The 16,338-nt window shown below is 38.1% G+C and overlaps 1 protein-coding gene across 1 annotated transcript; it reads right to left on the bottom strand.

Moving 5' to 3' along the window:
* Window positions 1-1,910: 1,910 nt before the first annotated feature.
* On the bottom strand, window positions 1,911-8,534 carry LOC147761670 (uncharacterized). Its single transcript, XM_087014025.1, has 6 exons — window positions 8,453-8,534; window positions 7,903-8,116; window positions 5,738-6,064; window positions 5,241-5,307; window positions 2,470-2,783; window positions 1,911-2,012 (listed from the first exon to the last, which is right to left on the bottom strand). Exons 1-6 carry the CDS (start codon window positions 8,506-8,508, stop codon window positions 1,911-1,913), a joined length of 1,080 nt encoding a protein of 359 aa, XP_086870151.1. The 5' UTR covers window positions 8,509-8,534.
* Window positions 8,535-16,338: the final 7,804 nt, after the last annotated feature.

The raw sequence follows: 16,338 nt of genomic DNA, 5'->3' as shown, positions 1-16,338 counted from the left end.
GAAGAGGGGGGGGGGGGGTAGGAAGAGTTTTTGCTAAATTTCTGCCTTAATAATGACACAGCCAGTCTTCCAGTACTTTACTCTCACTACAAATGACCAAACAAACCTCCTGATCACTATAATGAAGAACAATTTTTTTTCTTCCCTATTTGGTCAAATTTGACGAAAACTGCCATATCTAGCCCCTATGAAAATCAATCAAAACCACCCAGGATCGACCCGTCTCCGATTTTTCCGAAATGTGACTAAAATCAATCTACCACACCTGTCATTCATAAAAATGTGGAAACGCACCCGGATCACTTCTTTAAAGCCCCCAATTTCTGCTTTAAAGATTGTCAAAAAGCACACCTGAGAACAGAATTAAGACGACTTTGTTTCTATAAAAAGTATTATATTTCTCATACTAATTGAAATATTTACGGATTTTACTGTTACCTGAAAGATTTAACGTCTGCGAGGTTTCGGACAAGGTCAAACACCAATATTTATCTCCTCGTTTACTCACTCGAAAGCGTTAAAAAAAGGACATTTTGTTAAATACAAGTATGATCCTCGAAATTTGTAAGGTCACTTTTATAAAAGAAATGAATTTAGTAGATTACATTGAATCGTGTTGAATAATATTATTTGGGTAATGTCTGGGCCAGAAAATTGCAGTATTTTATAAATCCTCCCTGCGACCAATTGCATCAGCGGAATGTATCTGCAAAAGGACAAACGATGGAATCATCTCGTCTACATCATACATGTAGCAACTGAAGTAATTTTTTGTTTCTTTAAGAATATAAAAATACACAACACCAATCTTCAAGCTGGGAATATTGATTTATTCACCCGAAAGATTATTGCATAAAATGCGCCAGCTATTCTGATTTCCATAATTACTTTTTTGTTGTCGAAATGAAATAAAATGCTTTTTTTCTAATCACCATATTTATAAATCCACAATGACCACCACAATGATTAGTTCAGCCAAAATACTGTTTGACCTGTACAAAATTGTAACAGAATATATCTTTTCACCTTGCATCACCCTGAAGCCTCCCAATCAACATAATAAAGCCTAGCCCAGTTGAATCCCTCTATAGGAAACATGAAAATTCCAAAATTGAATGGAGTATACTATATCTCAATATTCGATAGCTGTTCTATTTATCTACCAGGCACGGTGCCCATCTTGTTAAACCATCTACTTGTATAAGTTCAAAAGACGCATATAAATGCATTGTTGGTATCTACACCAGCAAAAACATCTGGGATTTTTAATGACCTCAACAGTATGTCTGAAAGGTGAAATAATTCTATATTTAAGCCAAATTGCTGGAAATGTGATTTTTCTGGTGGTCAGTTGATATTGATAAAACGACATCAGTATGATTTTAAACAACAAGGGGATACATACAGACACAATCCTAGTGCATAATTGTGCTGAAGTAATGGAATGAGGCAATATCATATGTACATTTGTACGCTTGTTGGCCGTCGTTTTTCGTGTTTCCCATGCAGGACTTCCTTGGGACTCTCGTATGACGCTTTGGGGCACCGGGAAATGCATGGCGAAAAAAATCCTGCAATGTTGTCTAGGTTCACCCATAAAATCTTTCTAGACTAGAGTAGATACATTCCTATCCAAACCAAAATAATCGAAAATACAGCGAATATTAAGATGCAACTTACACCACGTATGTTAGGTTTAAATTATGCCGTGTAAATAAACATTGTTACAGGAGGAAATCAACATATCGCAAAATAATTCTGAATAATATGGTATACCCCACAGGAAAGGTTCTCATTGCATCACCGGCTTATAGGCTTACACACTCTAGGTGGTGCCTGAAATTTTGTGTGTAGAACCATGTCGCCCGGCCTTGTACAGTAGCACATACATCTTCGGCGGGTATGCTGTATTAGCCTGTGTAACGAACCTCAAAAGTCATTAGGTATGCAGAGTGGTCTGACATGCAGTAATCTTGGCCAGGCACTTTGCCGTCCAATTCTATCGACGCAGTCTGAAAATAATACATACATACCTTAACATACATGTACAAACAAATGTTAGTTTCATTTAATAAGGAAAATTAAGTGACAACTATTAGGCGGATATATATATTGTTTCATTTAATTTGATGAGGAAAATGGTATAAAAATGCAGTCAATGATTGTTTCTGTCCTAGTAGCTTTAACTATGGACGTTAAGACACGGGTGCCCCAGAACGTAAGTGTGCTAGAAAATGAGAGAATTACCAGTGCGGTTTCCCTTCTGAAATACAAGGTGCCTATATATACATGTATATCCCAAGAGGGTGGGTGTTAAGGAAAACGAGGCAGTTTAAGGATGGTCCCAACGTTATGGCAGATAAAAACTATATTAATATTTTCAATACCAATATAAAAATCGGGAAAAATCTTATAACTACTTCAAATACGTTCATTTTGTTTCTGCTGATGCAAGAGATTTATACCAACCTCGATCGTAAAGAATGTTGTGTTGGGATTATCTGAAATTGGTACAAACACGTGGTCAATAGCAAAACTGTAATTCGGTGAGTTAGCAAGCTGGTTTGTGCCACAATACGTGCAGTTCACGTAACGAGTCTCGAAGTTCTGGGTGAGAAGCTTGTAGGAATTTAGTAGCATGCTTGATACACTGTCGTCATGAACGGCTTTCCCGACGTTGAAATCACCAGCCAAAACGACACGGGGCAAAAACCGGTTGGCAGCTTTCAGCAGAGTACCAGTTTGGTACAAATTCTGTTTGTTTACGGTTCTGAAAGGTCCAACTGAAAAGAAAGAATTACATGACATGGTATATGCTCCCCATTTTGAATAACGTATAATAAACATAGTAGCAGGGAGGAGGGATAGGAGCCGAGCCCTTTCTCTGACCCCGACCCATATTTTTTCAATCACAGCAGTCTTAATTGCAGGGAGCAGCGGGATCTAAGAGCCATGACCACATAAACATGATAATAACCTTAGAATCAAGTCAAATTAAAAGAAGCCAGTAACTCATTTCAGTCTAAATAAATAATGTTAAGAGAATATCAGAGACACTGAATTCAGTATGAATATATATATATATATATATATATATATATATATATATATATATATATATATATATATATAATTACACTGCTCTTAGCTGCATCCATTAACCCGCAGAAAAGCCATCTACCTTTTTACCCAAATAGTGTGTATGTGGGCATAAACTTTCAATTGAAAAGCAAGAGCCTATTTCACAATGGGGAAAATGGACAAGTAGTTGAATGATATTAAACATCACGTCCACTTTATTTATAATTATTTATTTACAATGATCAATATTTATCATTCATTTATTGCAAGAAAGACATGGATAATGTTTTGGATAAATGCTTTCTTTATTTTAGGGGACCAGTGTGGATTTATCTTGCTATAAAATAGGCCACAGGATTATCATACGTGAATAGACATACAGTGTATTTGGTAATTATTATTTCAGTTAAGGTATTGTCTCAAAAGTACCCATTGCATGGCCGCCAGTTGAAAAAATGAGACATATCGGCCATTTTCAAGCAGTCAAAGCACCAGAAATTATCTGATTACTAATCTAATAAAAATGCCAGCATCTGCAGAGAGTGAAAATGTAATTTCCATGTTCCCTCTGAAAACATAACGGTTATGTGGGCATGCTATAAACAGTGACGAACCACGATAATTTGAATAGTCTCCTCCTCCTCCATGTGTGCTGAATCTAGCATGTCTGCCGAATGAAAAGAAGCACCGTTCACAACACCAAAATCATCAAAATATCATGCTAAGGAGTTCGACTATAGTCTGCCATAACTTAAGAAAACACTGCCAATCTTCGACCATCCAACGAAAGGCGTGATAGAGGAGTGATACTGACACTACATGTTGTGTGTGTCGCTTAAATTATACTATACATGTACGTACAAGGTATGCTTCACCACAAACTCGTACCGGTACAAGTGCAAAGTGTACATTGAGCAGCGCGTGGTGATATCCATTATGACGGGGGAAATACACATAGAATCGCTAAATATGCACGTTTACAATTGTTTATAGCACACGCCTACTCCTTTTTTTAAAAAACACATTGGTTTATAATTACCGGGCTCGTTATACATGCAATAACAAAGATATGTACATGTGTACCTGTACATATTTGTGAGCAATCAGTATTAAATATAACTAGACCGTAACTGCCTGAAGCCAGTGGCGGAGGATTCCCCTGCACACTAGGGGTGGAATGACCTTGAAGAAAAAGGTCAATTAAAAGGCCATGTGCTAAATCTGATCCCGTATTCTGAAAGAGCGTATGTGGATTAGGGGAGGTGGGTCAACAATACATCAGTTTTAGCCCAAGTGAATATGTCACCTTGAAATGTCCAAATAACCTCTAAATTGAAGGCCAAGGTCAGATTTGACATTTGATTTGGGGATGTTGGGTATAGGTTTGGGATAGTTTACTATAGCATGTTTAAAAAAAATCAGTATTTCATGGAGAAATTGCCAAAGTCACGATTTCTGCAACATCATAAATATTTTAAAATCTGTATTTAAAAAAGGTATCATGCAATCGCTACGAAAGTTCAGCTAACTTTATAGATAAGACTATACTTCCTCGCGGTTTTTGAGATATGGGAAAAAACTGTTTTATGGCAGTTTGGCCATTAGCGAACTACTTGTATGAAAGTTGGTCAATATTTGGGGATTATTTGCCAAAAGGTCCTTAGCCACATAGCTTACACTTAAGGCGTAATTGCAATTTCAAATTTTAAAAATTTCGTCGTTAAATGCCCCTGTGACCTTGAAAACTCACATATGAAAGGATTTGTTAAAATATTGAAAATTCTAGGAGATATTGCATTTTTAAATTTGCAAAGTTTTCATTTTAAAAGGCTCTGTGACCTTGAAAATTAGGTCAAGGTCAATGAAATTGGGTAATCCGGAATAACTTTTAGGCTATCAGCAGGAATTTTTTCAGCATTTTAAAAATAATTTTTTTGACGAAAAATAAGAAGAAAAAGAAGAAGAAGAAGAACAGCAAAAACAATAATATTCCCCTATGGGGAATCCTAATTACATAGACATAATGACACAGGCCAAAAGGTCTGAAGTAACAGTACTAGTATTCGAAACTGGTCATTCATCCTGGTAAAAAAAATCAACTAATTAATTATGGAATTGATTTTATTATAACTTTAAACAAAAACAAATCTCAGTCATACCGTCTACATAAGCTGCGTCGCTCAGTTCGCCGGTCAAATGAGTGCAGAAAAAGTGCCATGATCCAATCTAAAAAGAGAATGAAGTATACCGACAGTTAATATGCAATTGTTAAAAAGAACACGTACATACACTGTATATTGTATGAATAGTGTCAATAGTGAGATTACCGTGGCTGTTCGACTAACTTTACAACAGATTGGAAAGGTTTCTTCAACCCGATTATATATCGTCGGAATCGAGGTATCATAATTTCGCAGTTTAATTTTCTTAATGAATATGACTGCTATTCATCACAACTTGACATTGATTACCAAAACCTAGATGTGGTAAGAATGATCATAACATATCAAAACTAGAACCTAATCCTAATTTGTGCAGAGTTTAAATTTATTTTTCGTGGTACGCATATATGTGTGTGTGTGTGTGTGTGTGTGTGTGTTTATTTTTGCACAACAACAACAAACAAAAAACGACTGATAAAATTAAACAAGCTTACTTTTGAATGGAGATAAGCCCTTGGAATGAAAAGTGGGGTATCAGGGTGGTAGTCAACTACTATCGAATCTAGAAGCGGCATCTTACTTAGGATCAGCAGTCCATAGGTCGTCTGCCACGGCGTACTCAGACAAACCCTCATGCGCTCCTTCAAGGTTTCAGCAGTGGTGTTACTGGAGGCGCTGTATTCCATGCCGGCTGTCACACAGTCACGACACCGATGGGGAACAGCGCTGAGCACGAACCTGCACGTAATGGCAGCGGAGAGGAGGAGGAACTTATGGATATGGATACGGTGTCTCTTTATGCAGTGCCACAAAAGATTCATCTGGAATGCAAGCGATTGACTCGTGATTCATTGTTGTTTGGTTAGCTGTTCGTTCAGTGGACAGAATCCGAGTTTTTTTAATTGCCCTGCAGTGACGGCAGAAACATACATATTACACTGCAAGCTACCTTCAAGTTATCTCTGAAAAGGGAGAATGTGCAGATTGCATGATTTACAGACTTGACATTTAATATGGAATGTTTTTTTTTTCCAAATCATTTTTCATCAGTTTATTCCTATTTTTCTGGCTGATAAATGAAAATAAGGATTAAAATCGTGTTTTAATAACTTTAAATTATCTCTTTGATGTCATGTTGACATCAGTTCATTGACTGAATTCGACAGTGAAGCAAACACAAATACATGTACATTGCCTTTTCTATGTCATACGACATGCATTAAAATAAATATTTTGGATCTCCATATTATCCTAATTATGGTCTGTAAAAGAGTAACACGCTCCACAAAGGACCCTCATGACAGCGTGTAGTCATAGTAATGGTCGCTGTTACGCATGGTCTCTTCTGGCTGTAAACAGCGCTCTCAAGCGACAAGGCATTCCTTGGGATAGGTTTTTAAAGTTCAATCTGGAATAACATTCCAGGCATCGGTCAAAAATTGTCCATTTTGGCCCTGTTTTGTTGTCGGACATGTTGGCCGTATATTCGACGAGTAATGGCCTACCCAAATATTGTGTATGCGGTTATCTGCTATTAAAAGTGCCCTGTGTGAACCGGTAATCTCACCGTGCAACCTAAAATTGTTCCTAATGTGCCCCCTATCAAATGGTATTCATGTGTGGTTCCCAGATAATTCTTTTATTTGATCTGGTTCAGGTTTTCGTCGATGACTACCATTGCTGTTTTGTCGTAGGCCTCTTCTGGATGTCTGTAAACTCTGTTTTGACTAGTTGGGCGGTACAGGTGAAAACTGACCTCAATAAAGAATGCCACGCGGTTTCAGTGTTCTACCCAGAAACGGCCATGGTTCATTAGAGAAACAGACGACGATGTTTTGCTGTTTACAGTGGGTACCACGGAGGTCGACTGGTATTCTAACCTGCTAAAGCCAGTTTGGTGTTCGCCAAGGGCCTTGAAAAACGCATTTTTGTGTCAATTTACCCCTCGTTCTGAACGGACTGGGTGGTTTTGTTTAGTTGCAGCAGCGTGCCCCGAAAGACAGTGGGTCATGTACCCTAGAGGTAGGATTTCGATAGATTGGTTGTGACCTCTGTGTGGGTACATTAGCCTGGGCATTACTCTATAAAACTGTGCGGACCGTTCCGTTTGGCGCTATAAAATGTCTGGTAATGTCTGTCTATTTCGCGCCATTCTGCCACAGATTAACAAATTTGTAAAGCACTGCATAGCTTTTTTTACGCACTGCAAAACTGACCACTTGCATGGAAAATTTAAAATTCTTCTATTCAGTAGTTGCCGTTATATGGATACTTTTTTGATAGAACCAACCTTTGCCTAAGCCAAGCTGTGACACCACTCAATTAAATTACTGCATTTTAGCAGCACAACAGACATGGAAGTCATTTAATTGGTAACGACACGCCTGACTTCACACTTCTCCATTCACAAATCTGATTTGAGATCGGTGTTTTTTTTATTTATTTTTTTTTTTTTTAAGAACGCATACCTTCGAAACTGAAATATTCCATATAAAATGTCAAGTCCGTATATCGGGCATATAAGAGATTAGTCATTCACGTACGCGAATGCCAAGATGCGGACAAAAATGTTATTTTGGGGCACAAAATATATAGTGAATGGGACTTGTTGTCGTGTGGTGAGTTTAGAGTCAGCAAAAAAAAATTGTGCAATTTATACATGCAAAATTTTGCACGCAGCAACCCTGGGCGGTGGAACCAATGTGCCATCAGCCGCGTGTATCGCACTGAAGGTATATGGGAAAGTCGTATTGGTTGCTTGGACGATGGCTGCCACGTCGTCTGGTTTCCATATCTCTTGCAAGCAGACGACATGTCCCGGGATCTCGTTGTTGGTGAGCTTTCTGAGAAACTCTTCGCGACGATTTTGGTAGCTGAAAAAATTTACGTGAAATTATTTTGAAGAAACAAACCTATGTCATTATTTCAATTGATTTCGACTAAAATGCTCTAGGCAAACAAAGGTGCAATTTATCTTTCAAATCAATGACAAAAGTAATAATATGTAAATATCATCTTCTGAGAGTTATGTAAATAATAATAATAATAAAATAATAATAAGTAGCGAGTTTAAACAAAGAAGTAGCTTAGGCCCTCATTGGTGAATTAAGATGTTAGAAAAGATTCTTGCGGCGACTACATGAACATGCATGAATAAACAGTATTAAAAAAACCTTTACTGCAAACAGTCAACATTAACGTGTACGTACTGTGGTACATGTGTTTCTGTCAAGCCTGCGTTATATGTCATAATCTTCGTTTTCATTATCTTCCTGTGAGGAAAAAAAGACATTTTGTGTATTGGAGGAGGGCTGTTTTTATGGCATTAGTTCCCTAAAGGCTAGATTACATTTGTCATGCTCGCCGTGCAATGAAATCGAATATGATTGTCCAAAAGCTTTTTTGACATTGGTTACAGTTTATTGGCTACGACGAGCATCTACACTGCATACGTGACAAATGCAATCGATATCTTGGCTTGGGAATTTTGACACATTCGAGTCGCAGGATCGCCTTGCATTGTTGCACGATAATCCTAAAGCCTGGTCTATGGCCAAAAATTGGGGAAAACGTGGGATTTCGTGCGTGAGGAGCACGTCCATCGTGCAACTTTTGGAGGTCGCACACAGCAAGTAGAAAAAAATTTTCGACATGATCAACAGCCGCTGCGTGCGGTCTACAAATTCCCTAAAAATGGAAAAAGTACTACATGCAGACGTGTAAAGTACTACATGTGGAACTCACGGGGTTCGTGCATGTTGAGCGAGAAGTGGTCACTCCATGCGCACGGACCGTGAGTTTAAAAGAAGGGGCATGAACGAAAAAGCATTATTTTTGCTTCTGATGACAAGTTCCCAAAAATGCCTTAAAAGACAGCAAAGAGCAAGAGGAGGAGAGGGGCATCGGGGACAAGCCAGGTTTGACTGGGCTCACCATCTTTGAACACTGCTGCGGATATAATGATCTCCTCACACATGAACTGTTTCATATACCTTCCCCAAAACATCTCAACACGTACGATTCCCGTGCAAAGGACGAGCAACGAGGAGGTCAGCTAGACTGTCCTACGTCTACTTGCGTTGCCTTTGCGTTGCCTGTATTCCTTGTACTTTGCATGCACGGGGCGCGCGGGTCACGTGCGAAATCCCGTCAGGCGCAGAGGTACTTCTGACGTGCGGAGGCTGTGCTTCTCACGGACTTTCCACGCACTTTCTTCTTGCGCACTCATTGCAATCACCAGTTACTTGATTTCTCCCATACGATCTAGCCACGGCCCAGCCAGACGAGAGGAACCTAAAGCCTCGGCTCTTACAGCCTGTTTTCGTCCAAATTTTGCACAGAATCTCACGTGCCGCGTAAGTTCTTCTTACGAAATTTGGAGTTCGCAGACAGCCCCTAAGCAAGTACGTAGGATGTTGGCCATGTCCAAAAGATTCTACTAATAATCTGCGAACAGTGAGGCCGCAAACGCAACTTGCTCCACTCGCAAGGAGTTTGCGAGAAGTATGCAAGCTAGTCGTCGGTGGTCCGAGACGCACGCCCTCGCAGCTAACGAACAAAGTTGAAAGCACAGCGGAAGTGCGTCGCCCCCAGGCCAGGAGTATAAAAGGCGTGCTCACGATGCACGCTCGTGTCTCGACAAATAATGTCGCTTGTGCCTAGTGCACAACATTAAAAAAATTCGAATTTTGCTCAATTCAGCTTCTAATATGGCAAGGGGAAGAAGCTAAGAGAACAGAAAAGAAGGAAGGAGGAAAAAGAAAGAAGGAGGAACAGGAGGCAAAAATGACGTACGCGGTCAGTACGTCAATACAAGCGTGTGAGGCAAGTGTGAAGCAAAAGGAAATTACCTTCGCCGTGCGTAGTATTCTCTTCATAAATGGTGAGTGCGTGCCACGTATGCAGGTAGCAAGACAAACTCAAGGTATATAGCACCTTGCAATTAGCGTCCCTGCTTCTCACGTGGGGCCTGCACTTCGCAAGGCAGACTTGTGCCTTTCCATTAGAAACTTTCCTCTACCTCTACGCACTCCACAGCCTCCACTGCACCCAAAATCCGTGCGTCCAGTTGTGACCGAGGCTTAAAAAACGTACGTCCTGAAAATCGTGCGTGGAGTTGGGACCCAGGCTTAAGTCTGCCGTACAATGCTCGTGCGGGCTTACAATTTTTACAATTTGTCAAAAGTTTCAGCTTGACAAAATCGTAGAGGCTACGGAGGCCGTGAATCCGTAGGATTTGGTATGATTTCGCTACGTTTTTTACCGATTTTTATATTGCTGTTTGATACGTGGTCGATGCAGCCCCCTTGCGTATTTGACCACTTACATCGTAGTAACAAGGAGACGCACATCTTCAAGCTCAAAAATTTCTAATACATTTAACTAATGCTATGCCCCCAAAACCAAAAAGCAAGGGAGAGAAAGAGGAGTAAAAAATAAAAAAAACACGAGAATAAGCGCGCGAATACCGTGCAAATGGTCCACGAGAATACGTAACTTGTAAATTTGTAAATAATTTACCATTCATAATTATCCTTCATATGATATGATAATATTTAACTAGAATCCGTAATTCGTAAACTTATAAATGATTTACCATACATGATTATTATTCATGTGATAATATTTAACTAAAAGTATTTTAAATTCGTACTTTGTGTATTAATCAAAGTACAAATGTCATTAAAATGACATTTTCACCTAACAACTAAATGATTCAGTTGTATATTTAAGTAAAAACGAAATCTTTGAAAGCATACTAGCCCTAGAAACTTCTCTCAATTCATGCACACATAACAAAGCAGATTCAAGTGTGCCACATGTATTTGTGTTGTAAATGCGAAAACATTACCATTTTATGAATATATGTTTGCGTTGCCATTAAATAAAGGATAAAAATGAAAGCTAGGGGTGATCACACATTCGGGAAACATATTTATAAATCATGTTAATACTAAGAACTACATTCTTGCACAATAAAGGGTACCGGAGAAGATCAGCATTGGTCAGAATTGTGCCGGAAGTGACGTGTAGTGGTGAAAGACGTAAAGCTGAGTGATCATTTTTAGCTGGAGGTGAACGGGAGAGAAGACATGGACTCGGAGAAAAAAAGCAGTTTTTCAAACAACATGGTAAGATGACATTTCTTCTTTACGCAATGTTCAAAGCAGATTCATGATATGAAAACGTGACACGGAACTTGAAGGTGCAAAATCGTGGTTAATTTGCAGGCAACTAGTTTTGAAATACATGCTGAATATAACCGCCAGCGCCACAAACAAGTTCCGTGTCATGTTTTCATATCATGTGCCTATTATTTCTACAAGTATTCCCTGTCCAAAATGCGTAAAGAAGAAATGTCATCTTACCATGTTGTTCGAAAAACTGCTTTTTTCTCCGAGTCCATGTCTTCTCTCCCGTTCACCTCCAGCTAAAAATAACCACTCAGCTTTACGTCTTACACCGCTACACGTCACTTCCGGCACAATTCTGACCAATGCTGATCTTCTCCGGTACCCTTTATTGTCAGTATCTATTGACAAGGAACTGATTTCCATTCAAATATCAATCTTGAGTTATTATTTCTAATGTCCCTTATTAAAAGATGTCCATCGAATATTTGATCTAAAAATAAGGTTAAAAGGAAAAGGTTTTATTCCTTACTCTACGCTGTGAATAACTGTAACTTCAGAGCTACTCAACTTATTTTCAGATTCAGTTCAGATAAAAGCCCAGAAACATGAAAAGCGACTATTTGTTAACTTTTTTTTTTTTTTAAATAAAGCTGATTTTTCATAAGTAAGCATAAAGCAAGCGTGCCGATATATATACAGACAGATGGCACACGTGCATATATATATATATATATATATATATATATATATATATATATATATATATATATATATATATATATATATACACTGGACAAAAGAAGTGTCACCCCCTAACTCAGAGTAATAAAAGTAGGCAGATCTTGGGTACTTATAATGCCTGGTCTACTTATAATGTGACTAATGAGTATAAAACCGCTATACCATGGCATTGTATTGTTGGTCTTGTACATGTACAGCAAATGTTATTCCTGTCTTCCTCCAATATGGTAAGATACAGGCAATTATTTAACAGTTATAGGTGCAAGTTATTAACCTGAAGAGGCGGAATATAAGCAATGTCAGAATATCGATACAATTGAATTGTTCAGTCAGAACCGTGCAGAGGGTCTGGTCTTGGTATAGAAACACTGGATCAAGAGACAAATTGCCTCTGATGGGTTGTCCAAGAAAAAATACTATCCGTGAAGACCGACGACTGATTTTGATGTCCAGGTTGTCAAAGTTCGACACTGCTTGTCAGTTGACAACACAGTGGAACAATTTCACACATAAGAATGTGTCTGTGAAAATTGCTAGGCGTCGGTTACATGCTCAGAGAGTGTACAGCAGGGTAGCAAGTCTGAAACCTCTTATATCGTTACAAAACAGGCAACTTATAGTGAACTAGGGTCAACAGGATCTGGAACTAGACAGTTCATGACAATTGGTCCTATATATTTTTTCTGATGAGTGTCGCTTTGGTCTGACCTCTGATGACAGACGGGTACTATGCTGGCAAACTGCTGGTTAAGCATTTGAACCACATGCACTGAATTTTCGAACCCGGAGCAGCATATTCATCATGGTGTGGGGCTGCATCAGCATCCATGGCTTGGGCGAATTGATAGTGGTTAATGGAAACATGAATCACTAGAAATATATCGATGTTTTGGAGTCAGGCTTGCTACCACCTATTACTAACATGTTTGGTGACAGGAATTATCCATTTGTTCACCAGGATGACAATGCTCCTTGTCACAACCCCAGAGCAGTTGATGATTGGTTTGACCAACAGGACATTCGCAGGGTGATGTGGCCTGCCCAGAGTCCGGATGCAAACATAATAGAAAATGTGTGGAATGATATGTCAAAACTTTTTACAAATGTCCGTCTAACCAGCAGAGAAACTCTGTTATATTCAGTGTTTCATGCTTGGGCCAGCATAAGCCCTGAACGCATCAGACAATTATATGAATCCTTGCTTCGTAGACTGGCACCTATTATTAGGTCAAGTGGCTATGCCACTAAGTACTAATTTTGGACTTGAAACTGCATATTTTGGTAGAATGTATATTTTGTTCTCATTTTGTGATTTTTTGTGAAATTTGATGTTAATAAAATGATACCAGGAGCATATCATTCCACAGTCATTTATCTCCCCCATAGTATTGGCTCAGTAGGGGTGACACTTCTTTTGTCCAGTGTGTGTGTGTATATATATATATATATATATATATATATATATATATATATATATATATATATGTAAATTTTAAAATACTAATTTCTAAGCTTAATTGCTCGACATAAAATACTTCAATAGTTTTAATTTGTTATGGCCCATGTAAAAAAAGCACGATTATGCTCAATACATGTACCAGAAAAGAATGGCATCGACGTGCACATACACATATATGTATGCAACTCGAATATATGATAATGCTATTCATTTATAAGAAAAAAAGAAAACAAAATGAATTCAAATGTGCTGTACCTTGCCGAAAGAACGCCTCCTCTGAAAGATATTGCAATCAGCACAAAATAACATCTGAAAATCATCTTCATCTCTGTGTCACAGCTGTCATGCGTTCTGTCCGCACCCCGGGCAAACTGTGAGCTCGTGGAAATAAAACAGCAGACAAAATCGCCGTGAAAATCTCGCAGCTCACGTGAGAGCTCAATTTCTGAAGCAGATGGCAATAATAAAATCCCGTTTGATATATTAATATATTCCCTCTGTAGTAAATCTAGCTGCGTTACATATGCAATAAACATATAGTACCTTTTTAATCCAATCAAAAAGATAATGCCATCAAAAGCGCCAGTATATATAAGTAAAGAACAAGCATTTTCACTCCTGGCTAAGCCGTCAGCCGTTAACGTTATGTGGGTAAAGAAAATATATATACAGGGGACTGTTAAAGCCAAGAACATAGATATTACAAAACCGTGTGATTTACCAGGGCAAACAAGATACCATAACAGTTTACTTCATTTATTTGGTATCATAAATAGTAGCCGTATTTCCCTCACTCATCATTCGCTGGCCAATATAACGCCGATCAGACATTATTTACCTTTAATTTCTCTGGACATGTAAATTTGTAATGCTACAATGTTGCCTTATATGACCACAATGACAACACTGACAAATACTGACAATGATGATCAGTTGTCATCAAAATAGTTTCCTGGTGAGAAATGAGAGAAATACATGTAGGTCGACAGAGCTGGTGGCAGCTGAAAGCTCAGTTGAATTACAGGTAAATAAGCAGCACATTAGATTATTTACCTGGCGAGGCGAAGTCTATCAGCTGCAGCTGCGATATTTCATTCGAAAAGAGAAAGGTTGTAGTATAAAATTTAATACATGTAGTACTTCACACCAAGACGGAAAAGTTTGATTACAAAACCTTGGTTAAACATATAAGCGTAATTGAATCAAAAATTCAATTCTGAAATCCGTAGAAGTGAAGGGGTGGCATTTTAGTATCACGTTATGGCAAATCTGTTGTTGATAACCAGTATATGACCGAGATATGACTCGTCTGATGCATTAAATTAACGGATCTCACAAAAATAAATATTTAAAGGACAATGTTCATGTAAAAATCCATTTCTCGAATTTTGAAGATACAGCACTCAATCTATACACTATAGGTATGTTTTAATCGATCCCCGCCATTTAAAAATTATAAAAACAATCCATTAGTAGAAAAAAAAGCGTTTTAGTAAACCTCACCTCAATATGCAAAAATGAAGCAACAGATCTGGGTCACGTGGTACTGTGACGACAATCACGATAAAGGTCTATGAGACTCAACTGAGCTGCATGGTGCATACTGTACAGACGGAGAAGTTAAGGAAAGTTGTGTTGAACGGAGTTTAGGAATTTTCGTTATGCCTCGGTGTGTTGCCGTGGGATTCAGCAAAATTGCAGCTCTCGTTGACAATCTTTCTTTGTCTGTGACGGTCTTCCGTGACTTACTTACTAACTTCGGTGACAATAGTTGCGATGCTCTAGATCATGGTCACCTCAGGTGGTTTAGATCATATCAAGAGCTGGTAGTCTTTCAGATTAACTGTCATCAGTTGGCAAACTTACTGATTGCTGATGCATTTCAAATGCATTGTAGTTGACCAAAAGCTCGTTTACAACAAACCTGTTAATTATGCACCGCTGCAATTCCCAAGCCAGGTAATAACAGGTATGAAACTCGTCTTGGTGGGCTTTCATATTTTTCAATATATCTCATTTATTTCATGGGGTTATTTTATTGGTATTTGTAAATGACGTTAAATATCAATACTTAAACAATTAAGTTCAAACACGGTCGCGAACATTAATAAAAGAAATTGCTCTCAGGGTATCTTGAAGCTTCCGTGGAAGAAAACGTGTTGAGGAAAAACAGGAAACAGAGCGTTATATTAAAGAAAAAATGGGAACTGCTATAATAAAATGGTTCGTTATCCTAATTCGTTTATGCTTTGAGGATTTGTTTCTGAAGATTATTTCATCTGAAATATTAAATAATTTAAAAGATTGATCATTTTATAACTTGAAACGCAAATTCTGCGTCAGTACGCAATTTTTTTTTTTTTTTTTGCAAATTTGTAAGCTTATAACACCGTGCTATAAAGATCTACTCAAGAAAAAAATTTGCTTGGGTAAAATTGAGTACGGAATGAACTGGAGACACTTGGCTTGTCATTAAGTTTACACGAAAATATGTCAGGTAACTTTATACTGTCTTTGAAAGAGTAAAGATTGAAAGATAATTTTAGACAAACTTTGACGGGGGAAATACCTACAAAGAGTAATGGGCCAACATCTTGTTGAAAATTTTACACTGCAATTCTATTCAAATAAGCTAAGGAACTAATTGCCAAATTAATACTTTCATCACATAACAGGGGGGTAACCAGACCTGCAAAAATTGTACGCACATATTTGAAAAGATTACAAGCACATACAGCAAAATGTAGACTTACGCAAAACA

The sequence above is a fragment of the Lingula anatina genome, chromosome 5 (genome assembly GCF_051362555.1).
Source record: "Lingula anatina isolate TDL-2025a chromosome 5, LinAna3.0, whole genome shotgun sequence".
NCBI lineage: Eukaryota > Metazoa > Brachiopoda > Lingulata > Lingulida > Lingulidae > Lingula > Lingula anatina.
This window is presented reverse-complemented; position numbering and strand designations above follow the sequence as displayed.

What these genes read in the sequence shown, in the direction of transcription:
- LOC147761670 (XM_087014025.1), bottom strand. Translation starts at nt 8,508, where the DNA reads ATGAAAACGAAGATTATGACATATAACGCAGGCTTGACAGAAACACAT. An exon ending in CGACGCAGCTTATGTAGACG is followed by an intron (nt 2,784 to 5,240) that starts GTATGACTGAGA and finishes CTTTCTTTTCAG; the next exon opens with TTGGACCTTTCAGAACCGTA. An exon ending in CAACATTCTTTACGATCGAG is followed by an intron (nt 2,013 to 2,469) that starts GTTGGTATAAAT and finishes TATTATTTTCAG; the next exon opens with ACTGCGTCGATAGAATTGGA.